This window comes from Monodelphis domestica, chromosome 5 (genome assembly GCF_027887165.1).
Source record: "Monodelphis domestica isolate mMonDom1 chromosome 5, mMonDom1.pri, whole genome shotgun sequence".
NCBI classification, from domain to species: domain Eukaryota; kingdom Metazoa; phylum Chordata; class Mammalia; order Didelphimorphia; family Didelphidae; genus Monodelphis; species Monodelphis domestica.
The window spans coordinates 191701498-191719521 of NC_077231.1; the positions used below are offsets into that span (position 1 = coordinate 191701498).

At 36.7% G+C, this 18024-nt stretch overlaps 1 protein-coding gene across 4 annotated transcripts in view; it reads left to right on the forward strand.

The window, feature by feature from the left end:
• Positions 1–769: 769 nt before the first annotated feature.
• Positions 770–18024, forward strand: part of PTPRZ1 (protein tyrosine phosphatase receptor type Z1) — a 243673-nt gene continuing 226418 nt past the window's right edge. The window contains exon 1 of one of the 4 annotated variants that reach the window (XM_056799637.1): positions 770–1400. In XM_056799637.1, coding sequence (XP_056655615.1) covers positions 1343–1400 — 58 coding nt within the window. In that variant the 5' untranslated portion in view covers positions 770–1342. The remainder of the gene's footprint in view (positions 1401–18024) is intronic. The other 3 variants (XM_056799634.1, XM_056799636.1, XM_056799635.1) reach the window with 3 other exon arrangements.

The window sequence follows — 18024 nt, forward strand, 5'->3', positions numbered from 1 at the left end:
TTTTTCAGTAAGATTTACTAACTAATCTAGTGAGTGTTTTTGGGGGGCAAGTAATGACATAGAGGTAGAATGGGTTTTGGGGGGATGAGAGTGACTGGAAGCCCAGGGATTAGAAGGAACAGAAGTGGTCTGGGCTTACTGTGGTGATGACACTATAGTGGAAAGTTGCTTTGAACTGTGCAGAGCAATCAGAGTGTGTATTAAGTGTTTCCGATGTACCTGACACTGTGCTGAGAGATAAAGAAAAATTAAAAAATTGTTCCTGCCCTTAAAAAGCTTACATTCTAACAAGGAAGACCACAACACACACACACACACACAGAGCTTATACAAAGGAGATACAAAGAAGGTAAAATGGAAGGGAATCTAGTTAGGAAAACACTAGCAGTAGGGAATTGGGGGGGGGGAGGCTTGGAAAGGTTCCCTGTAGAAGGTGGGAATTGATATGAATGGTAAAGGTGGGCAAATAGTGGACACTCAATAAATAGTAGACTACTGATTGATCAGTGCAGGAAGGAGCTAGTAAATTGAAAGCAAGCCATGTTTCTAAGAGACAATTTGATAGTCTTGAAAACTGATGAAGACTTTAAAGAAGAAACATTCTCAAAGACTGCAGTGCTTTGGTGGGGGGGTGGGCGAGGGGGGGGAGGGGTGGGGAGGGGAATCCACCAGCCTCCAGGAGTAAGATGTCCTGCAAGAATTGCGGGCGGGCATGTGTGTATGCAAATATGAGTTTGAGTGCCTGTGTGTTGCTAAATTGCCTAAACACATGCACACTGCCCCCTGCCCTGCTTCTCTCCATCACTTTTTAAACTCGGTACCCAAGCCCGTTCACTGTGTGTTCCCCCACCCACCTTTAGGCGCGCTCCACTCCCCCCTTTCCCACCCTGGAGTGCGCGCGCACGGGCACACATACACGCAAAAACACACACACTCTCTCTCTCTCTCTCTCTCTCTCTCTCTCACACACACACACACACATACACACACACACACACACGCACGCACCGGGTGCGTAACGCGGCTGCTCCTCTCTCCAGCTCGGTGGCAGTAGCAGCAGCAGCAGCAGCAGCTGGCGAAGCAGAGCGAGGAACTCCCACACGCTGACATGCCCCACGTCTAGTATTACCGGATTCCCCAGAGCTCCGATTGATTCCCCTTTGCTGTGCTTTCGCCCCGACTCCTCTCCCTCTCCTTCCTCTCCCTGCTTGCAGACCTCCCCTTCACCTCCACCCTGCTCCCCCGCAATCTATAGACTGGAGGAAAAGAAAGATCAATTTCTCTTCCTCTACCCGGGGAAGAAGAGGAGCCGCGCAGCGTGGGGAACCTGGACGGTTTGGAAATGCTCCCTCCCAAGCTCTTTCTCGCTTGCCTCCAGCTCTTCTGTGTCTGCCGATTGGGTGAGTGAGAGAAAGGCTGAGCCGCTGGTGGGGGGGCTCATCTCGGGGAGCTGGTGGGGCAGAGGGAGAGGGGGTTCTGTGCCAAGCTGCCGCCATCTAGTCCCAAAAGAAAAGGACCCGTTTACTTTGCTTCCACCTGGAACGTGTGGTGTCTCTCTAACCTCCTGGATAGGAATGTTCCTCTTCCCCTCCTCCACTTGTCTTCCTCTTCTCTCCAATGTTTCACATCAATTCTTCTCTTCTTCTGTTCAAAGGGAGTGATTCTTGACCCCAGATGAGAATTTGGGCTAGAATCTTTCTTTTCTCCCTGACCCTCCTTTCTTCCCCTTTTGGCAAAGTATAGAAAAGACTAGTAAAACGCCACCGAGGAAGTTAAATAACCCAGCCAAGGCCAGATAGACAGGCAGACCGGCAGATAGATAGATAGATAGATAGATAGATAGATAGATAGATAGATAGATAGATAGATAGATAGATAGATAGATAGATAGATAGATAGATAGATATGCAAGTGGTCTCATCCTGTCAAGGGGGTATTTATTTTCCAAGTCTATGTGTTCATGTTAAAACAAAACAAAAACAAACCTCTTATCTTTATTTTTAAGTCCCACAGCTCAAAAGATAGTGTCTGGTAACAAGAGCCAACCTGATTTTACTGTTTTCTGTACTTTTAATTTAGTCCCTTACAAGTTTGGGCAGTTACTAAAAAAAATTAAAACCTCCCTAAGTCATCTGATAAAAAAATATCCATCTTCATCTGCCAGTTCTATTAGTGCTGCCATGTAGCCTGTAAGAAAGTAAATTATCCCCAGAAAGCCACTTGTTATTCCCTTTAGTAATTTATCCTTCTTTCATTGTCCCCACCCTTTCCCCCAGAACATGACACACATTTTAACAGGATTTCTTAGATAATTCAAATCTTCTTCCTGTAACAGCCAATAGAGTATTTTGAATGTTCCAGAATTCTTCTCTGCCAATCATTAGTGAGAAGAATGACAGAACTGCTTTATGGATTATTAAAGAAATGTATAAAAGTGTTTTTTAAATACAAAAACTTTTTTTTAGTCACAAAAGCATAGGGTAGTTGTAACGTGGTCAGTTTGTGCAATCAGTTTTAGAAATTGGAGCTAACTAAGTTTTTGAGATCACCATTTAAAAATTGTGTTTTGTGTGTACTAATCAGTATGAAATTTATTTCAGGAAAGTAGCATAACCTATATTTTTATCCAATAGATGGTGCTCCCTCTGTCAGAGCAAATCTTTATAAACAAAAATCATTGTCCAAGTCTAAGAATGAGAATAATTGCCAAGCAAATAAAATTATGTTTATGCAATTGAATCAGGCCATGCTAGAAAATAACTTCAATTTCAGAGACTTCATGGAATGTATTCAAATATACTATGTGAGATGCAGAGGTGACATTTAAGAATTGTATTGGTGTTATTGGTGATATCTTTAAAATAATAGCATTCATTCTTAAAGGAAAATATCAAATTTACACCTGTTGAGTTTTTTTTTAATTACAGATGGGAAATTCCCATATAAGGTCCTCCTTCATTATTTAATGCAAACTTTATTGTTGTCAGGGAGTAAGCATGCAAGCATGTGGCTTATCCCCCAGGAACAATATGTTCTGCTTGGGTTGTCATGTTCTGTACAACAGAAAGACATTATTTGGAGCCTGCTAGTCTATGGTTATACAGATGCTCATTCACAAAGTAATTTCTTCAATTGGAGTAAAAAATTCAAATGTTCATCCATTTAGCTTTATATAAGCACAAGATATAGTTTTCCTTTTCTAGTAGAGATTACAACTTGCTTTTCTTTTAATACTTTTTTAAAAAATGCATTCATTTATTTGTTTTTTACATTAACATCCCCTCACTTAACTCACTCCCTCTTTCCCCTCCCCCATTAAAAATCATTTGGCAAAAAGATATCTGTATATATAAAACTTGCTCATTTCATTTAACAATTCTTTCTCGAGGTGGACATGCACAAGTCTTTCTTTAAACAATATTTCTGTTGTGGTATATAATGTTCTATTGGTTCTGTTGTTTCAGTCTTCATCATTTCATGCAGGCCTTTTTCTTGAACCAATTATGAGGAAAAGATCTACCTTAGGGTCTCCCCCCATTGTCCTGTGCCCTGACCTGTAGGGGTCAGGAGCTCCCAATGTGATGGATGACTTGATCTCAGTGTTAATTCCTTTTGAGAAGTAGAGGCAGATTGCATACTGTGCTGAATAGGGGCATTGTTTTGATGACTATGCAGATTGGAAACTCACAAATGAAGACTCCATTTCAATTAATCACCTCCTCAACTGCAGCCTGGAATTATATTGGACCAACTTCATATGTTTCCCATGTAGAATGCAAATGCAGATGCATTTGGGGTGATCCATTGTCATCTTCACAATTATATAGGCTTTACCTTATCAGGTTTTTTGACATTTTCAGTTGGAAATTACTAAAGGGTGTGGGAGTACCAGTGTAAGAAGGTAGGGCCCTTGTCATTGTATCCATTCCTTTGTCCAGATTATCCAAACATTTTGAACATTTCTCTTGGAAATTGGGCATGGGGGTCAGTTTTCCATCTTGCCTATCTTGGCAAAGCAATTTTGCCTCTATAGGGAAACTGCCCACTATAACTACATAAAAAAGCAAAGCTATCCCAAATGACTAGCAAGGATTGCCCAATAGACAACTAGTTCAGATCACCAAGTACAAATTTTAATGACTTAAAATGATGATTTGTTTTTATGAGAAGATTAATTTATCCTAGTTTTAACAGTCAACTCAGCCAGTCAGCTCTAGCAGCTCCCTGCTCCACCTCCCAACTTTCACCTCCTTGACAATACCGGGAGCTGCACACCCTATCCTTTCAGTGATCACTGTATCCATCCAAGGCAATAAGATCAAAATATGACCATCTCACTCATCCAAAAACTTCGACCAGACTTAGACAGGTTTTTATTTAAAGAGTTTTTTTAAAGACATTCATTCTAAAAGGTTAAGGAGACTATATTGAGTTCTAACTAAACCAAGTTGGTCAGAACTATTTCTGGTTTATTTTTGGTTTATTTTAGATAAACTGAGTCCTTAGGAGACCCTTCATTTGGCTTGACTTTAGGGACCTGACCTTTAATAGCTGGTTATAGTATTAAAATAATATTATAACAATATTTATTCCATTAACAATTCATGCCAAAACAAAGAGCAAGATAACTATTCACAGGCAAATTGTCAATTAAGCAATACCTCAACAAGACAGAAACTAAGGATAAAGAATATGGATGTTCTTCTAATAAGTACTTTTTCCTGGATTACCTTAAACTCTATTTAAAAGAAAACAAAAGATTACATCACTAAAGTTTTCCTGAAAGACATGGCTTTTTAAAAAAAATTAAAGATACTCTACATAACTACAGTTATTCATTTAATTTTACCCACTGAACAGGTCTATCATTTGGGAAATTTTGCAATGGTTTTACCATAAATTGACTTAAATATGACTCATTAAAGAGAGAAAAGTTTTAACATCTGAGAAAGTGGATAAAAATTTTGCAATGAGGTAGCACAGTAGATAAACACTGGGCCTGGACTCAGGAAGAATGAGTTCAAATCTGGTCTCAGACACTTACTCTGTTTGCCTTCATGCATTGGAGAAGGAAATGGCAAACCACTCCAATATTATTGACATCTGTGACATAACTTTGAAATCTGTTCTTCTAGGGGTGGGAAGCCTTGTTTTTTATGTATATTTATATACTTTGTCATTGTTGCTGTTTTCTTCTTGTGGCTAAACATTTTCAAGGAGTATTATACAAACATCAGGAAAAAAGGAAATAAACTTTGATTATAGTTTACAAATATAAGATTATAATATTAGGGTTAGTTAAGCATAAGGGAGCATAGATTCACATCTACAATCACCTCTACTTTGGGAGGCCATCACCAACTCTTAGGATTATACTGTCATTACACTAGCTTCTTTCTTATTCCTTTCCTGTGGATTCCTAGCTTCCATTAGTAAATTCTTCCTGGAACCTAAAATTTGTGGAAAGGCTCAGACAAGTCATCCATGATTTTCTTCTTTCCTTTCTCCCATTTTTTCTTCCTCTCTTTCTTCTCTTCCTCTCTTTCTTTCTTTCTTTCTTTCTTTCTTTCTCTTTCTTTCTTTCTTTCTTTCTTTCTTTCTTTCTTTCTTTCTTTCTTTCTTTCTTTCTTTCTTTCTTTCTTTCTTTCTTTCTTTCTTTCTTTCTTTCTTTCTTTCTTTCTTTCTTTCTTTCTTTCTTTCTTTCTTTCTTTCTTTCTTTCTTTCTTTCTTTTCTCTCCCCCTTCCTCCCTTCCTCCCTTCCTTCTTCTCTCCCTTCCTCCCTCCCTTCCTTCCTTCCTCCTTCCTTATTTCCTTCCTTCCTTCCTTCCTTCCTTCCTTCCTTCCTTCCTTCCTTCCTTCCTTCCTTCCTTCCTTCCTTCCTTCCTTCCTTTCTCCCTCTCTCCCTCCCTCCCTCCCTCCCTACCTCTCTTTCCCTCTCTCCCTCCCCTTACTTTCTGTCTTAGAATAGACCGTGTGCATTGATTCCAAGGTAGAAGAAAAATAAGAGCTAGGCAGTGGAAGTTAAGGCACTTGCTAGGAAGCTTCTGAGGTCATATTTAAATACAGGATCCCAGTCTCTAGGCCTGGCTTTCAATCCATTGGGCCTCTCCCAACCCCATGGTTTTCACCTCTTTCCTGATTATAATATCAATTCCTTGAGGGCAAGGACTGTCTATCTTTTTGCTTGTTTTTATATCCCCAGGACTTAAGCACAGTACCTGCCACACAGTAAGCATTTAGTATATGTTTATTGACTGACTGAGAAGAGACTTTAGAGACCATCTAATCCAGATTTCTCATTTTATATATTGAGAGACTGAGGACAAGGAAAATGAAGCAACCTGCTCTTATTCTACAGAGAGTGTTAGCTAGAGGTGAGATTTGTGCCCAGGTTTTTAGACTTAAGGGTCAGTACTTTTTCCTTCTATCAGGCAATAAAATTTGTATTTTAAATAAGAAAAATCAAGTATTTTCTTCTAAAGGAAAATACATACTGCACTTCAGTTCTAATGAGAACATGGCCAATGTTAATTTGAAAAAAATGAATGCTTTTGAAATTCTTAGTCTTGTAAGTATAGAATTTCTTTCTGGGTTCAATTCACATTAGCCATCCTTAAAAACATAATAACGTTGAATTTCTTCTTTAGGAGCATAAGCAGAGATGGAGAAAGTCTGGTGGCCTTCAAGGTGAATGGAAATTAAAGACTGAAAGGATAGTTTGTGGATTAGCTGGAGTTCTTTCTGCTATGAACCTGGTGAAAGTTGGGAGGTGGAGTAGGGGGATGTTGCAGCTGACTGACTGAGTTAAATTTTAAGGCTGTATATTTACACCTTGAAAATCTTCCAGGGCTACAAATCAGGGTTTGATTTATCATTGTTGATTGCATAAAGTTAAGAAAAGAATGAAGAAAACATTGATAATAAAGATGAAATGTGTATGTTGTGTACATACAGACAATTGTTAAACTTACCATTGGACCCTTAGAGATGGGTTGGAGAGAGCGCTATCATGATGAAACCCCAAGGAAAGACATTAAACAGCAATGTAGCTTTATTATAGGAACCACAGCTATAGGAAGTGGCCTAAAATGTGGGTGTGTTTGAATGAATCCAGTAGTAGGGCAGTAATTAGGGGAGAAGCTCCTCTGGGGAATCTAGAATGGTGGAATTCTTAAGTAGCTAAAAGCCATGGCACCGAATAAATTCCTTTCCAGTGCCCTACCAGGGCTCATGATAACCATGGAGACCAAATCACAGGGAATGGTAGGTAAAGAAATGAAATTGTATATCTGAGCAAGGGTTGGGTATGCCCACAAGAGCAAGTCCAGAGGCAATTTAAAGTTTGGAAGGTCTGGAGACTCCTCAGAGGGTTTACAGACAAAAACTGAGAATCACTGATTTCTTTACTATGCTAGGCTTCTTTGCTTCTCATCTTTTTCTTTTTCTGCTTGCCTATTTTTTCCCCTTTTCCTTTTAATCTTTACTAGTATCTTCTTTTGAGGTTGAACATGAGCATGGGGACGAAACCTAGACCAGTCAGCATGAATGATTAAGAGTTTGCTAGGAGGGGATGTTGAAATAATTAGTTAAAACTCGTTTTTAAAATTCTATAGCTTTTTGTTTTTCTGTTCCTCATTAGCATAAGTAACAGAAGTTCTCATGATTAGAAATACATGGGTAGATAGACACATTTTCTCCTAATATGTTGAAACTGCTTCAGTAATAGACAATGGTGATTTTTTTTCCCCTTACAAACTGAAGTTCAATGAAATCTAAATATCTGGCTTCCTATTTAAAATGTGAATTTCTAAACTTCATCCAATAAGCATTTACCAGTCTTTAAGAATGAGCTTTATTCTTTGGTTATAGAGTTAATTTCCTTTTCTACAAGCACACACTTGTTATTTTGTTCAATATATGCCTTAAAAAGAGACTTACTCTGTCCATCTTCACTGTCCCTTTAGCTGGCTCTATAAGCCCCATGCTTCTACCTGCTTGCTTGTTGCATGGTAAAAATATAACCAGAATGGGCAAAAAATCATAACATTTGAAACCAAAAATGTCCTCAACCTACCAAGTTACGTGTCCATATCTAATTAGTAAGGGCAAAAATAGAGCTAATAAGGAAACATTTGAATCAAATATGTTGCTGTCAATATTGTCTTGTCCTTTTTTAGAACCTGAAAGTATTACTTTCTAGAATTTGGAGAATGACAGCTAAGTGGAAGCTGACTAGAGCAGGGGGACCAATCTTATTAGGCATGATGTGAGTATCTGAGTAGTGGCAATTTCAGAAGAGAGAATGGGGTATATGTAAGAAATTTTAAGAGGGTAAAATCAACAGACCTTGGCAATAGATTGGTTATGGGAGATGAGAAAAAATGGGGAATTGTGAGGAAGACCTCTAGGTTGCTAGCTTTAGTGATTGGGAAGAATTTGTATCATCATCACTTTTCAAGACTCAGTTAATAAGAAAGAAATTACCTGTCAGATCTATGGATAAGAGTAGAGTATAAGAACAAACAAAAGATAGAGAGGTTTATGGGAGGTTTGAAAATGGATAATTTTAATTACATATAATATTTAAAAGTTTTTTCACAAACAAAACCAATGTAGATAGAATTAGTAGAAAAACAAGAAAATGGGGAGTGGGGGGATTTTACAGCAAATTTCTCTGATAAGATCTTCTTTCTCAACTATATAGAGTACAGAGCCAAATTTATATAAAAAATTAAGTGCCATTCCTCTGCTGATAAATGGTCAATAGATATGAACAGGTAGGTTTCAGAGGAAGAAATCAAAGCTATCAATAATTATAAGAAAAATGTTTTAAGTTAACTCATACTATTCAGATAGGCTAAAGGAAGAAAAACGAAAGTGACAAATGCTGGAGGGGATATGGGTACACACTAGGTGAACCAGTGCATTGTGGATTGAGTCTGAACAAGTCCAACCACTCTGGAAAGCATTAAAGAACTATGGCCAGAGGGCTATAAAACTATGAATATCCTTTGGCCCAAGCAGTACCACAACCAAAGAGATTGATTTATGTATTATATGTATGTATGCATATATATACATCTATATATAGTTGTGGTAACAAAAGAGTTAGAAACTGAGAGATGCTGAGTGAGGAAAAGTTATAATATATTAATGTAATGAGACAATGTAGTCCATAAGAAATGATGAAGGGAGTAGTTTCAGAAAAACCTGGGAAGATTTATATTAACTGATACAAAATTAAATACAGTCTCAGTAATACTGTAAAAATAATCAACTATGAAAGACTTAATCACTCTTATCAGTACAATCAGTGATCTACCACAACTCCAAAGGACTCAAGATATAAAAAGCTATCTATTTCCACCTAGAGAACTGAAGAACTGAGAATATAGACTGGGTCAAATAGTTTCCCCTTTTTTTCCCTTGCTTTTCTGTTTTAGAATAGGGCTAAAAGCAGAAATATATTTCACATGACTATATACACAAACACACACACATAGAAAGAGAGAGAACATCTTTTTCTTGCCTTCTCAATGGATTGTGGAAGAGCTGGAAAGAGAGAATTTGAAATTGAAAATAAAAATAAATTTTAAATTAAAAAAAGATATTTAATCAAAAACCATTTAAGTACTTATTGTATTCTAGGAACTATGCTGAGTAAAGCCTAATTTTTGCATTTAACTTGAATCCTGAAACCCTGACTTTCTTAGTGCCATTTAAGTTATTTGAATAGCATTTAAAATATATATGAATATCAAAATTTTGTTAGAAACAAAGTGGGCCCATTGATCTTATTGATTGCTCGCTTTAAATCTATTTGTTCCCATCATTCTTTTATCATTTTTCATTATGGATTTTGGCCTTCTAAAAATGATCAAAAATTGGTACTCAGCAACCAAGAAAGAATTCTGTCAAATGTTTCCTCACTATCCAAGAAATTCATTACAATTACAATGGCTATGATCTTTGTTGTTGGTTTTTTTTTTTAATAAACTCACCACTTTTTGAATGTAATTAAAATCTTAATTCTTCATAAAGCATTAAAATAGAAGATGAGTATAGACTAATTTATAATAAACTTTCATATCATTCATCATAATAATTTGCTTGGCTTTAAATGAGAAGCACATACAGCATTGGTATAACCAGTATATTTAATTAGGTAAATTAAGGATAAGTGAAGTATTGAATTGATGAATCATTGAAATTGGCAACTGAGTGAATAGTGACAGACTGTTTGAGACTATAATTTCTTTGCTCATTTAATGTGAAGGTAGACATTTTGTATATATATGTGTGTGTGTATTAATTAGAAATACATATATGTAGGCAAGAATTTTGTATATTTAAAAGACATGGTTAATTGTTTTAGGCTGAAGTATTGGTTGGTTATTGGCAACATTTTACAATGAAGTTTGTTTATGATGTGTTTCAGTGAAAGCAAATCTTTAAATGGCATGGATGGATATTACTTTCTGGATATTTTGATGATATTTTAAAATGATGTTGCTTTATTTTGTGCATTAAAAGGCTGAGGGATGATAGATTATAATTGTTTGCTTTATACTGTTTTACCCTAATGGAACTTCTAATGTAAGATTTTCCTCTGTTTCCTTTCTTTTTCTTAATTTTAATCATCATTCACCATAAGCTTTCTCTTAGCTCTCTTCTCCCCCCCCCCCCATCTCCTCTCCCAACTGCCCCAAATCTCCTTTTATTTCATGGAGGCTTAAAAAACAAACAAACATGCTTGTAAGATAAGGCTTTCCCTGTACAGTTGTAGTGACAGAGCTTTCAAAGGTTTGTTCCATGACTCACCTAATCCTTTCCTCTTCATATTTAGGTGTGGTGGTTTCTAGCTAGTCTATCTGGCCATGGATCCTAGTAGAAAAATAGATCCTTCTTCAGTTACTGTTACTACAATCAAGTAGTTGATGTTTGAAGGAAGAAGGCAATTGTGACAACTCTCTATAGCCTATTATAGACATCCTATAGAAAGCAAAGCTGGCCCAGACTTCTAGACTAAACTTATAATGCAGAAATGACTGACTTTGTCAAGAGGGAATGAGCAAAAGAGTCACATGAGACCTTTTTTTTTTTTGGTGGCAGAACGGTGCCGCTCTGGGCAGTCTCGTTTTCTGGCTGGCTTTGTTTTTCTGGTGTTGTGCGTGTGTGTGCCCCTTGGGAGAATCTTATGCAATGAGATGTTCTACAAGCTGCTAGAGGTCATAAGAGACAGGAGGCACCAAAAGGTAGTGACGCCATTGTATCACATGGTCATGGATGTCTCCGTCCTTGACACCTTCCAGTCTTTTCTCTATTCTCTCAGCATTACTGTGCCAGAAGTCCCAGGGACCTGACACTTACTTCATTTTGTTAGTCATTGTTCTCCTGAGTATTTTTAGACATAAAAGGGAACCCGGTCTACCTGCTTTTTATTCCTTTGCTCCAACCTTAGGTTTTGGGAAGAGCTGATTTCCCAATTTAGAAAGCATCTACCGCACAAGCTCAAACACATTTTGTGCTCCTTTAAAGATTCTTCAAAAGCAATCACAATCTTGGAAAAGACCTCAGAGGTAATCTAGACTAATCTGTATATCCTCTCTAAAGCATCTCACAGGAAATGAAGAACTGGACAAGGTTTTTTCCAACCCCAAGTCATAGGTGATAGCAGTTCCTCAGAGTTGTTCCTTAGTTAACTTTGGTGGCAATCCTTTGGACAAAATTCCATAGTTTCCTACAAAAGAGCTGCCAATCTCAAATAAACAAATAAATATGTCCCTTTCTTTGTGACTGCAATATATATACATATACATGACTAGTCAGGCTAGCTAATGAGCTTGCATTGTCCCTTTCTTTATTATTGCAATATATATATATATATATATAAACATATATACACATATACATATACATGACTATTCAGGCTAACTAATGAATTTGTATATCAGTGACAATACAAATTCATTAGTTGGCCTGAATAGTCATATCTAGAGTACCTAAAATGTACATAGAAATGGGCTAAGCTATGGAACATATAAAAGTAATATGGTTTGATATAAATCCCAAGCTCTTGAATAGCTTATAATTTAGTTGAACTTGAAGAGAAAAAGTCAGTATATAAACAATGGTCAGTCTATGTGGATCAGCCAAGAATCACTTGAATAGAAGGGAGAAAGAGGGGAAGATATCTGGGATATGTTGATGACAGAGCACGCAGATGTTAGAAATGATAGTTCTGTCACTCACCTATCATAAACTGCTCACTCCCAAATTTAGGTGCCTTCTGCTGCATTTTTGTTGGATTCAAAAGTGCCCCCCCATTTAATATTATTATCTATAATAATTAGACTTAGCATTTTTATAATGGCTTTAACATTTGAAAAGCACTATATATATTTTGTTCTAATTTGATCCTTCCAATGGCACTGCAAATCGGATGCTTTTATTGATTTTTATTTTGGTTTTTAGTTAATTAGTGCATTTATTTTAGAGATGAGGAAATTGAGGCAGAAAGATTAAGTAACCTGATCAGTAACATACCTAGTAAAGATCTAAGGTAAAATTTGAATTCAGATGTTCCTGACTCCAAATCCACATGAGCTCTCTCTCTCGTCGATGGTTGTATTCTTCAGTAAATCATCCACAGGAAGACCACTTCACCTTTTGATGTCCCCCTCCAATCTTTCTTCACATTGAGAGGCCACCAAGGGAACAGACTGCCCATCTGGTGGTTTCTTGCTCTTATTGTTGCTCTCTGGTGAAATCCTTTTCATTGTTCTTGAGCAACTCCCCATTGTAAGATGTTGCAGGACATTGACACCCACCAAGCCCCTCTCTGTGTAAAATTTTAATTCTTTGGAGATTGTGGCATGCCATGGCTTGCAGCTGTATAGGAGGACAGAGAACTGGATTGCTTTCAGGAATATTCTGCAGTGGTTTTAATGTTCCAAGCTTTTGCTGGAAACTAAGATCTATCTTTTTAGTAAAACTTCTTCCAGGGATGTTGCATGGCTACAGGTTATTTTAAAAATGAGGTTCCTGTTTCATTCTTTTTGAAATACTCTTCCTAATAGAAAGGAAAAAGCTTGGATAAGGAGGTTCATACATTGGCATTAAATGTCTTCAATCTCTCCCCCTCTGTCATCCACACTAGAAAAAAAAATACTCAACAACTATGTATTTAACACTTTTGTACAGGGAGTTAGACAAATAAATGTCTTCATCCCACTACAACTTTTTTCTAATATTCAGAATGACTGATTTTATAAAAATAGTATGAAATTTTCATTGGGAAAGCTTGTCTTTGTTTCCTAACTTAATTTTGGCTTTGGATAACTGATATTTGTCGATCAAAGTAAGTCTGGGTGCTAAAAGAGAGAGATTGAGTTGGCTCCCATGGTTCTTGGATTCAGTCCAATTCAGGATTTTGAAAGCAGACAGAGGCTAGAAGTGGATCTGATAAACTGTTAACTTCTGAAGGGAGCATGGTAAATGGGATCTACTCTATTTGATTGAAGGGGCTTTTCTGTGGCAATATGCATTTAATGAAAGCATATGTAGTGATGGTACTGTCTCTCCTGGGACCCTAACTTCCCTTTATCATGACCTTTCCAGGTTGTTTTCTTAGCTCTAAGAATAAGTTTTTATTATTCTAATGTCAGTCTGTTGCTTTTGGTTTGTACATAGAAGACAAAGCACCACTGTACCCATTTTTTTTAAACCTTTTACATTCAAATAATGGACATTCAAAAGAGTCTGCCTTAAAGATGCTATCTATATCTAGATAAATGGATTTAATTTATCCTGGTAATTGAAGCACTTTGTTTTTCTTCCACTTGAAACAAATAGAATTTGAGATATAACTCTTATCCAATTTACATTTTTTGAAAAGATTGTCAGTTGTCTTTGCAATATACAAGCTTTGGGTTGAATTAGATTTTGAATCACCAAAAAATTTGGGTGAAGATAGGAAATTTTTTTAAAAAGGCTTTCTTCCAAGAAACTTCAGCCTTCGAGGTAAATTTTTCAGAGTTTATATATGATATTCTGAAAAGTAAATTAATAACTGATCAGGGAAAAATTGATTTGTTAACATCCTCACTTTTATCAGCACTGGTATAATTAACATGATTAATTTCTAAATATTAATGAACTAAATGACAAAATTTAGAAAGCAGTGAAGGTTAGAGTAATTTAAAATAACTTTCAGGTGATGGATTACCTTTTAACTTTTGCAGGCTTTATTTCTCTGAACATCTCATTTGAGATGTATGGCATTTATTCCCTTAAGTTTTCTTTTCTAATTTCTTTATTATGCTTACTTGTGCTCAGTGTATTTGTAGTGAAATAAAGGATTTAAATAGTCTCTAGTGTATCTACTCCTTTAAATTATTTCTGTGCCAAACCGAAAAGATATAAGGGCTTAAATTCATTTGGGGATGGGGATTTTAAAAATTCTATATTATTTTATAGCAGCCTTCATAGTGACTGGCATCTGTTGAGTTTAAAATATATATTTATAACTTGTAACATGTATGTTTTCATACAGAGTTGTTTGCATTAGATTTTATAGCATCTATTCAGACGCCTTGTTTTTCTTTCTTTGTATTCCTAGCTTAGCACAATGCCTGACACATACTAAGCATTTGATAAATCCTTGTTGATTGATTGAATATAAAAATATATTTCACCTAGACATTATTCCCTTCATTAATGGCAGTGACACGAAAACTCATGTGAAGGATTTGGGAAGCTACCCTTTTTCTGAGAGACAGTGTGCCATTTCTGAATCATATCCTCAACTGTGAGATTTGCTTTGTGTGTTCTAACAGAGAAAATGTACCTCCATGCAGAAGTATTCTTTTTCTAAATACCCAGGGAGGCATTGGCTTTCTTGTGTAAGGCTCCCTGACTATGACACACATTATGCTGGAAATTTATTTGGGTGATTGTGCTATTGAAGTTGGGAAAGACAGAGAGAGAGAGAGAGAGAGAGAGAGAGAGAGAGAGAGAGAGAGAGAGAGAGAGAGAGAGAGAGAGAGAGAGAGAGAGAGAGAGAGAGAGAGAGAGCTAGTTCCCTGAAAGTAGGTCATCAAGAAAAGATTGATAGGTACTTCTTTGTGTAGAAGTAATTGTGCTCATTTACTGCATTCGGTTATGACAGATATAACAGAACTGTGTAGTTTCATTAAGAATTTTTGTCAAATATTAATCCTTTTGCCTCTCTTGTAAAGGAGGCAAGAAAAAAAGAATACAATTTAATTGAAAGGAGCAATGTTACCCTTGCCATGGTTCACAAGATGAAACTTCACAACATTATCTGCTGTTTAAAAAAAAAAAAACTCACAAAACAAAATATATTGGCTGGAAAGATCTTTTCACCAGCTCAAATACCTATTAGGATGCATTCAGTTAATAGCATATGTAGCAATATTCTCCTTTATTCACTTTGCACAAGTTATTTTTAGTCTTAGGTGAGTGTGTAGAGATTGCTCACAAGCATGTGGCAGAGTATATAATGGAGTGTTTAGATCCAGTGCAATGATCATTGATTAAATGCCTATTATGAACAAAGGACTCTATTGGACTCTGGGGATACAGTCACAAAATGAACCTCTGCCTTCTTGTGATAGGAAAAGGTACATAAATAAATAAGTAAGCATATATACATGGTAAATCGAGGGGAGAAAAGCACTAACAACCAGGAAGATTTGTGGGGAGCAGTTTGAGAAAACCTTTCAGTAAGAATTTTCAGTCACATTTTGGGAGCACTTTTCCAGAAGGAAAATTTAACTAGCTTTGCTGTCATATAGTTGCAAGAAGACAGTGTTTCTCTAAATTTATTTCCACTTTAAAACATAGGAGGATTTTGGAGAAATCCTTAAACAAATTTTTGATGACATTCTGTGTTGGTTAACTTAATCCAGGTAGTTCTTAACTTTCCTTATTTGTGTCCTGGATTCCTTTGTCAGTTTAGTAAAGTCTTTACCTTCTTAGAATAATGTTTTTAAATGAACAAACTAAAATATATAGAATTACAAAGGAAATCAAATATATTGAAATACAGTTATTAAAACATTTTTTAAGCCCATTGACCACAGGTCAAGAACTAATTCCTGGATTAGTCTTTCTTGGACCTGGTGTAAACCTCAAAATTTCTGGGCAACTCAATCACATGAGTTCTTGAAGACCCTTGCAGGGCTTTTATATTGTTGAATACATAGGAGATAAAGCAGGATCTCTCAAATCAAATGCTACTTTTGCTTCCTACTCCTTTTACTTCATTTCCAACAATAATAAACAGAAAACAAACAAACATGGATTGGAAGAGGAAGCCCTGCCACCGTTTCCTCCAGTTACCCATTTGGTGTAAACTGTGCCAGCATTTGTAATTTGTTGTACCTCTCAAAACAATTTATCCCTTTAGTTAAGCAAGGGAACTTAAAAATAAATGGGGTAGTCCAATCTCATTTTCATTCCTACAGGACCAAGAATTCATATAGGTTGTGAATTGAATTGGCAGGCAAGCATCAACAACTTCCTCAGGGCATCCACTTTACTGTTGGCATTCAAATGTTTAATAAAGAAAATAAGTAATCAGAATAGAGAATAATAGTGAATGCAAGAAGAGGAAAGATGACTGTAGCCAGAACATGAGAGAAAGAGAACTTTTAAGTTCCCCTATTCTAAGGGGTTGTGGGAGAATCTACTTCTTGGCATGTAAAGCGGATGCATCATTTCTATGGGTAAGTTTCCCTTATGTTTCCTGTCAAGCTAGTGTTTTAATGAAACAAAAAGATACCGGATCCCTCTTACTAATACCTCCACATCCTTCCATCATCCCCTCTCACTGCCCGCTAGTGCTAGCCAAGAGCATTTCTCCCACCCTTATATCCTTTTAACCAAGAAAACTATCTGAAATACATGAGATCCTGCCTTATTCAAGCCTCCTAGAACTAGCTTTGTATACTTTGAGCTTAATGAATACCTGTGTATGTCTGATTGATACTGTGTTCTAATTTTTATGTCTTTAAAGGAGTATAGAATTTTGATTTTCAATATAGAAATCATGTTCCCTTAATTATCAGCATCAAAATTCTTGACACTTCAAGCTCTTTAGTACCAGAATTGGGCTGCTGGCCTTAATGAATCAAAAAGTATTCATTATGTATCTGCTTTGTGCTTAGAACTATTTCAGGTACTAAAGTAATGTATTTTTTAAGTATTCTTCTTCACACTCAAATCTCTCCATTCTCAATATTTCACCACTTCTTTTGATGATTCCTCACTTTCCCAGTTACCCAGGCTGGAAACCATGGAATCCTATTTCAGCCCCCTTGCTGGGAGTTATGAATGTTACCTCCGCTATAGCTTTTCCATCTCTCCCCTCAACAAAAAATCATATTTCAGACACCCTCATTGAAGTCTTCATTTAATTTTTGTTAGTCATGTTTGACTGCGTTCAAACTCATTGGGTTTTTCTTGAAAGAGATACAAGAATGGGCTGCCATTTCCTTCTTTAGCTCATTTTACAGATGGGGAAACTGAGGCAAACAGGGATAAGTGACTTACTCAGGTTCACACAGTTAATAAGTGTCTGACTTTAGATTTGAACTTGGGTCTTCCTGACTCAATCTGGTGCTCTGTACCACTTTACTTCCTGGATTATTCAGATAGTTTTCTAACTGGTCTCCCTGACTCAAATTTCTGACTTCTCCAATCAATTCTTTATTCTGTTACCAAAGTAATTTTCCAGGTAGCCAGGTCTGCCATTGTACCCAGCTAGCAAGTCTTCTGTGATTCCCAACTGCTTATTATATACCATATAAACTCCCCAGCCTTCCATGGCTACCACCCTCTGCCTCTAATGTACTTCTCCATCCTCATTTCATGGTTTTGAAATGTTTGGTGGAAAAAAGAACATATCTATTTAACAATCACAACAAAACGGGACCAAGTCGAGCCTCTGTCTTCACTTACAAACTAAGCCCAGGAGGTCAGGGAAGTGAGAAATCGGTG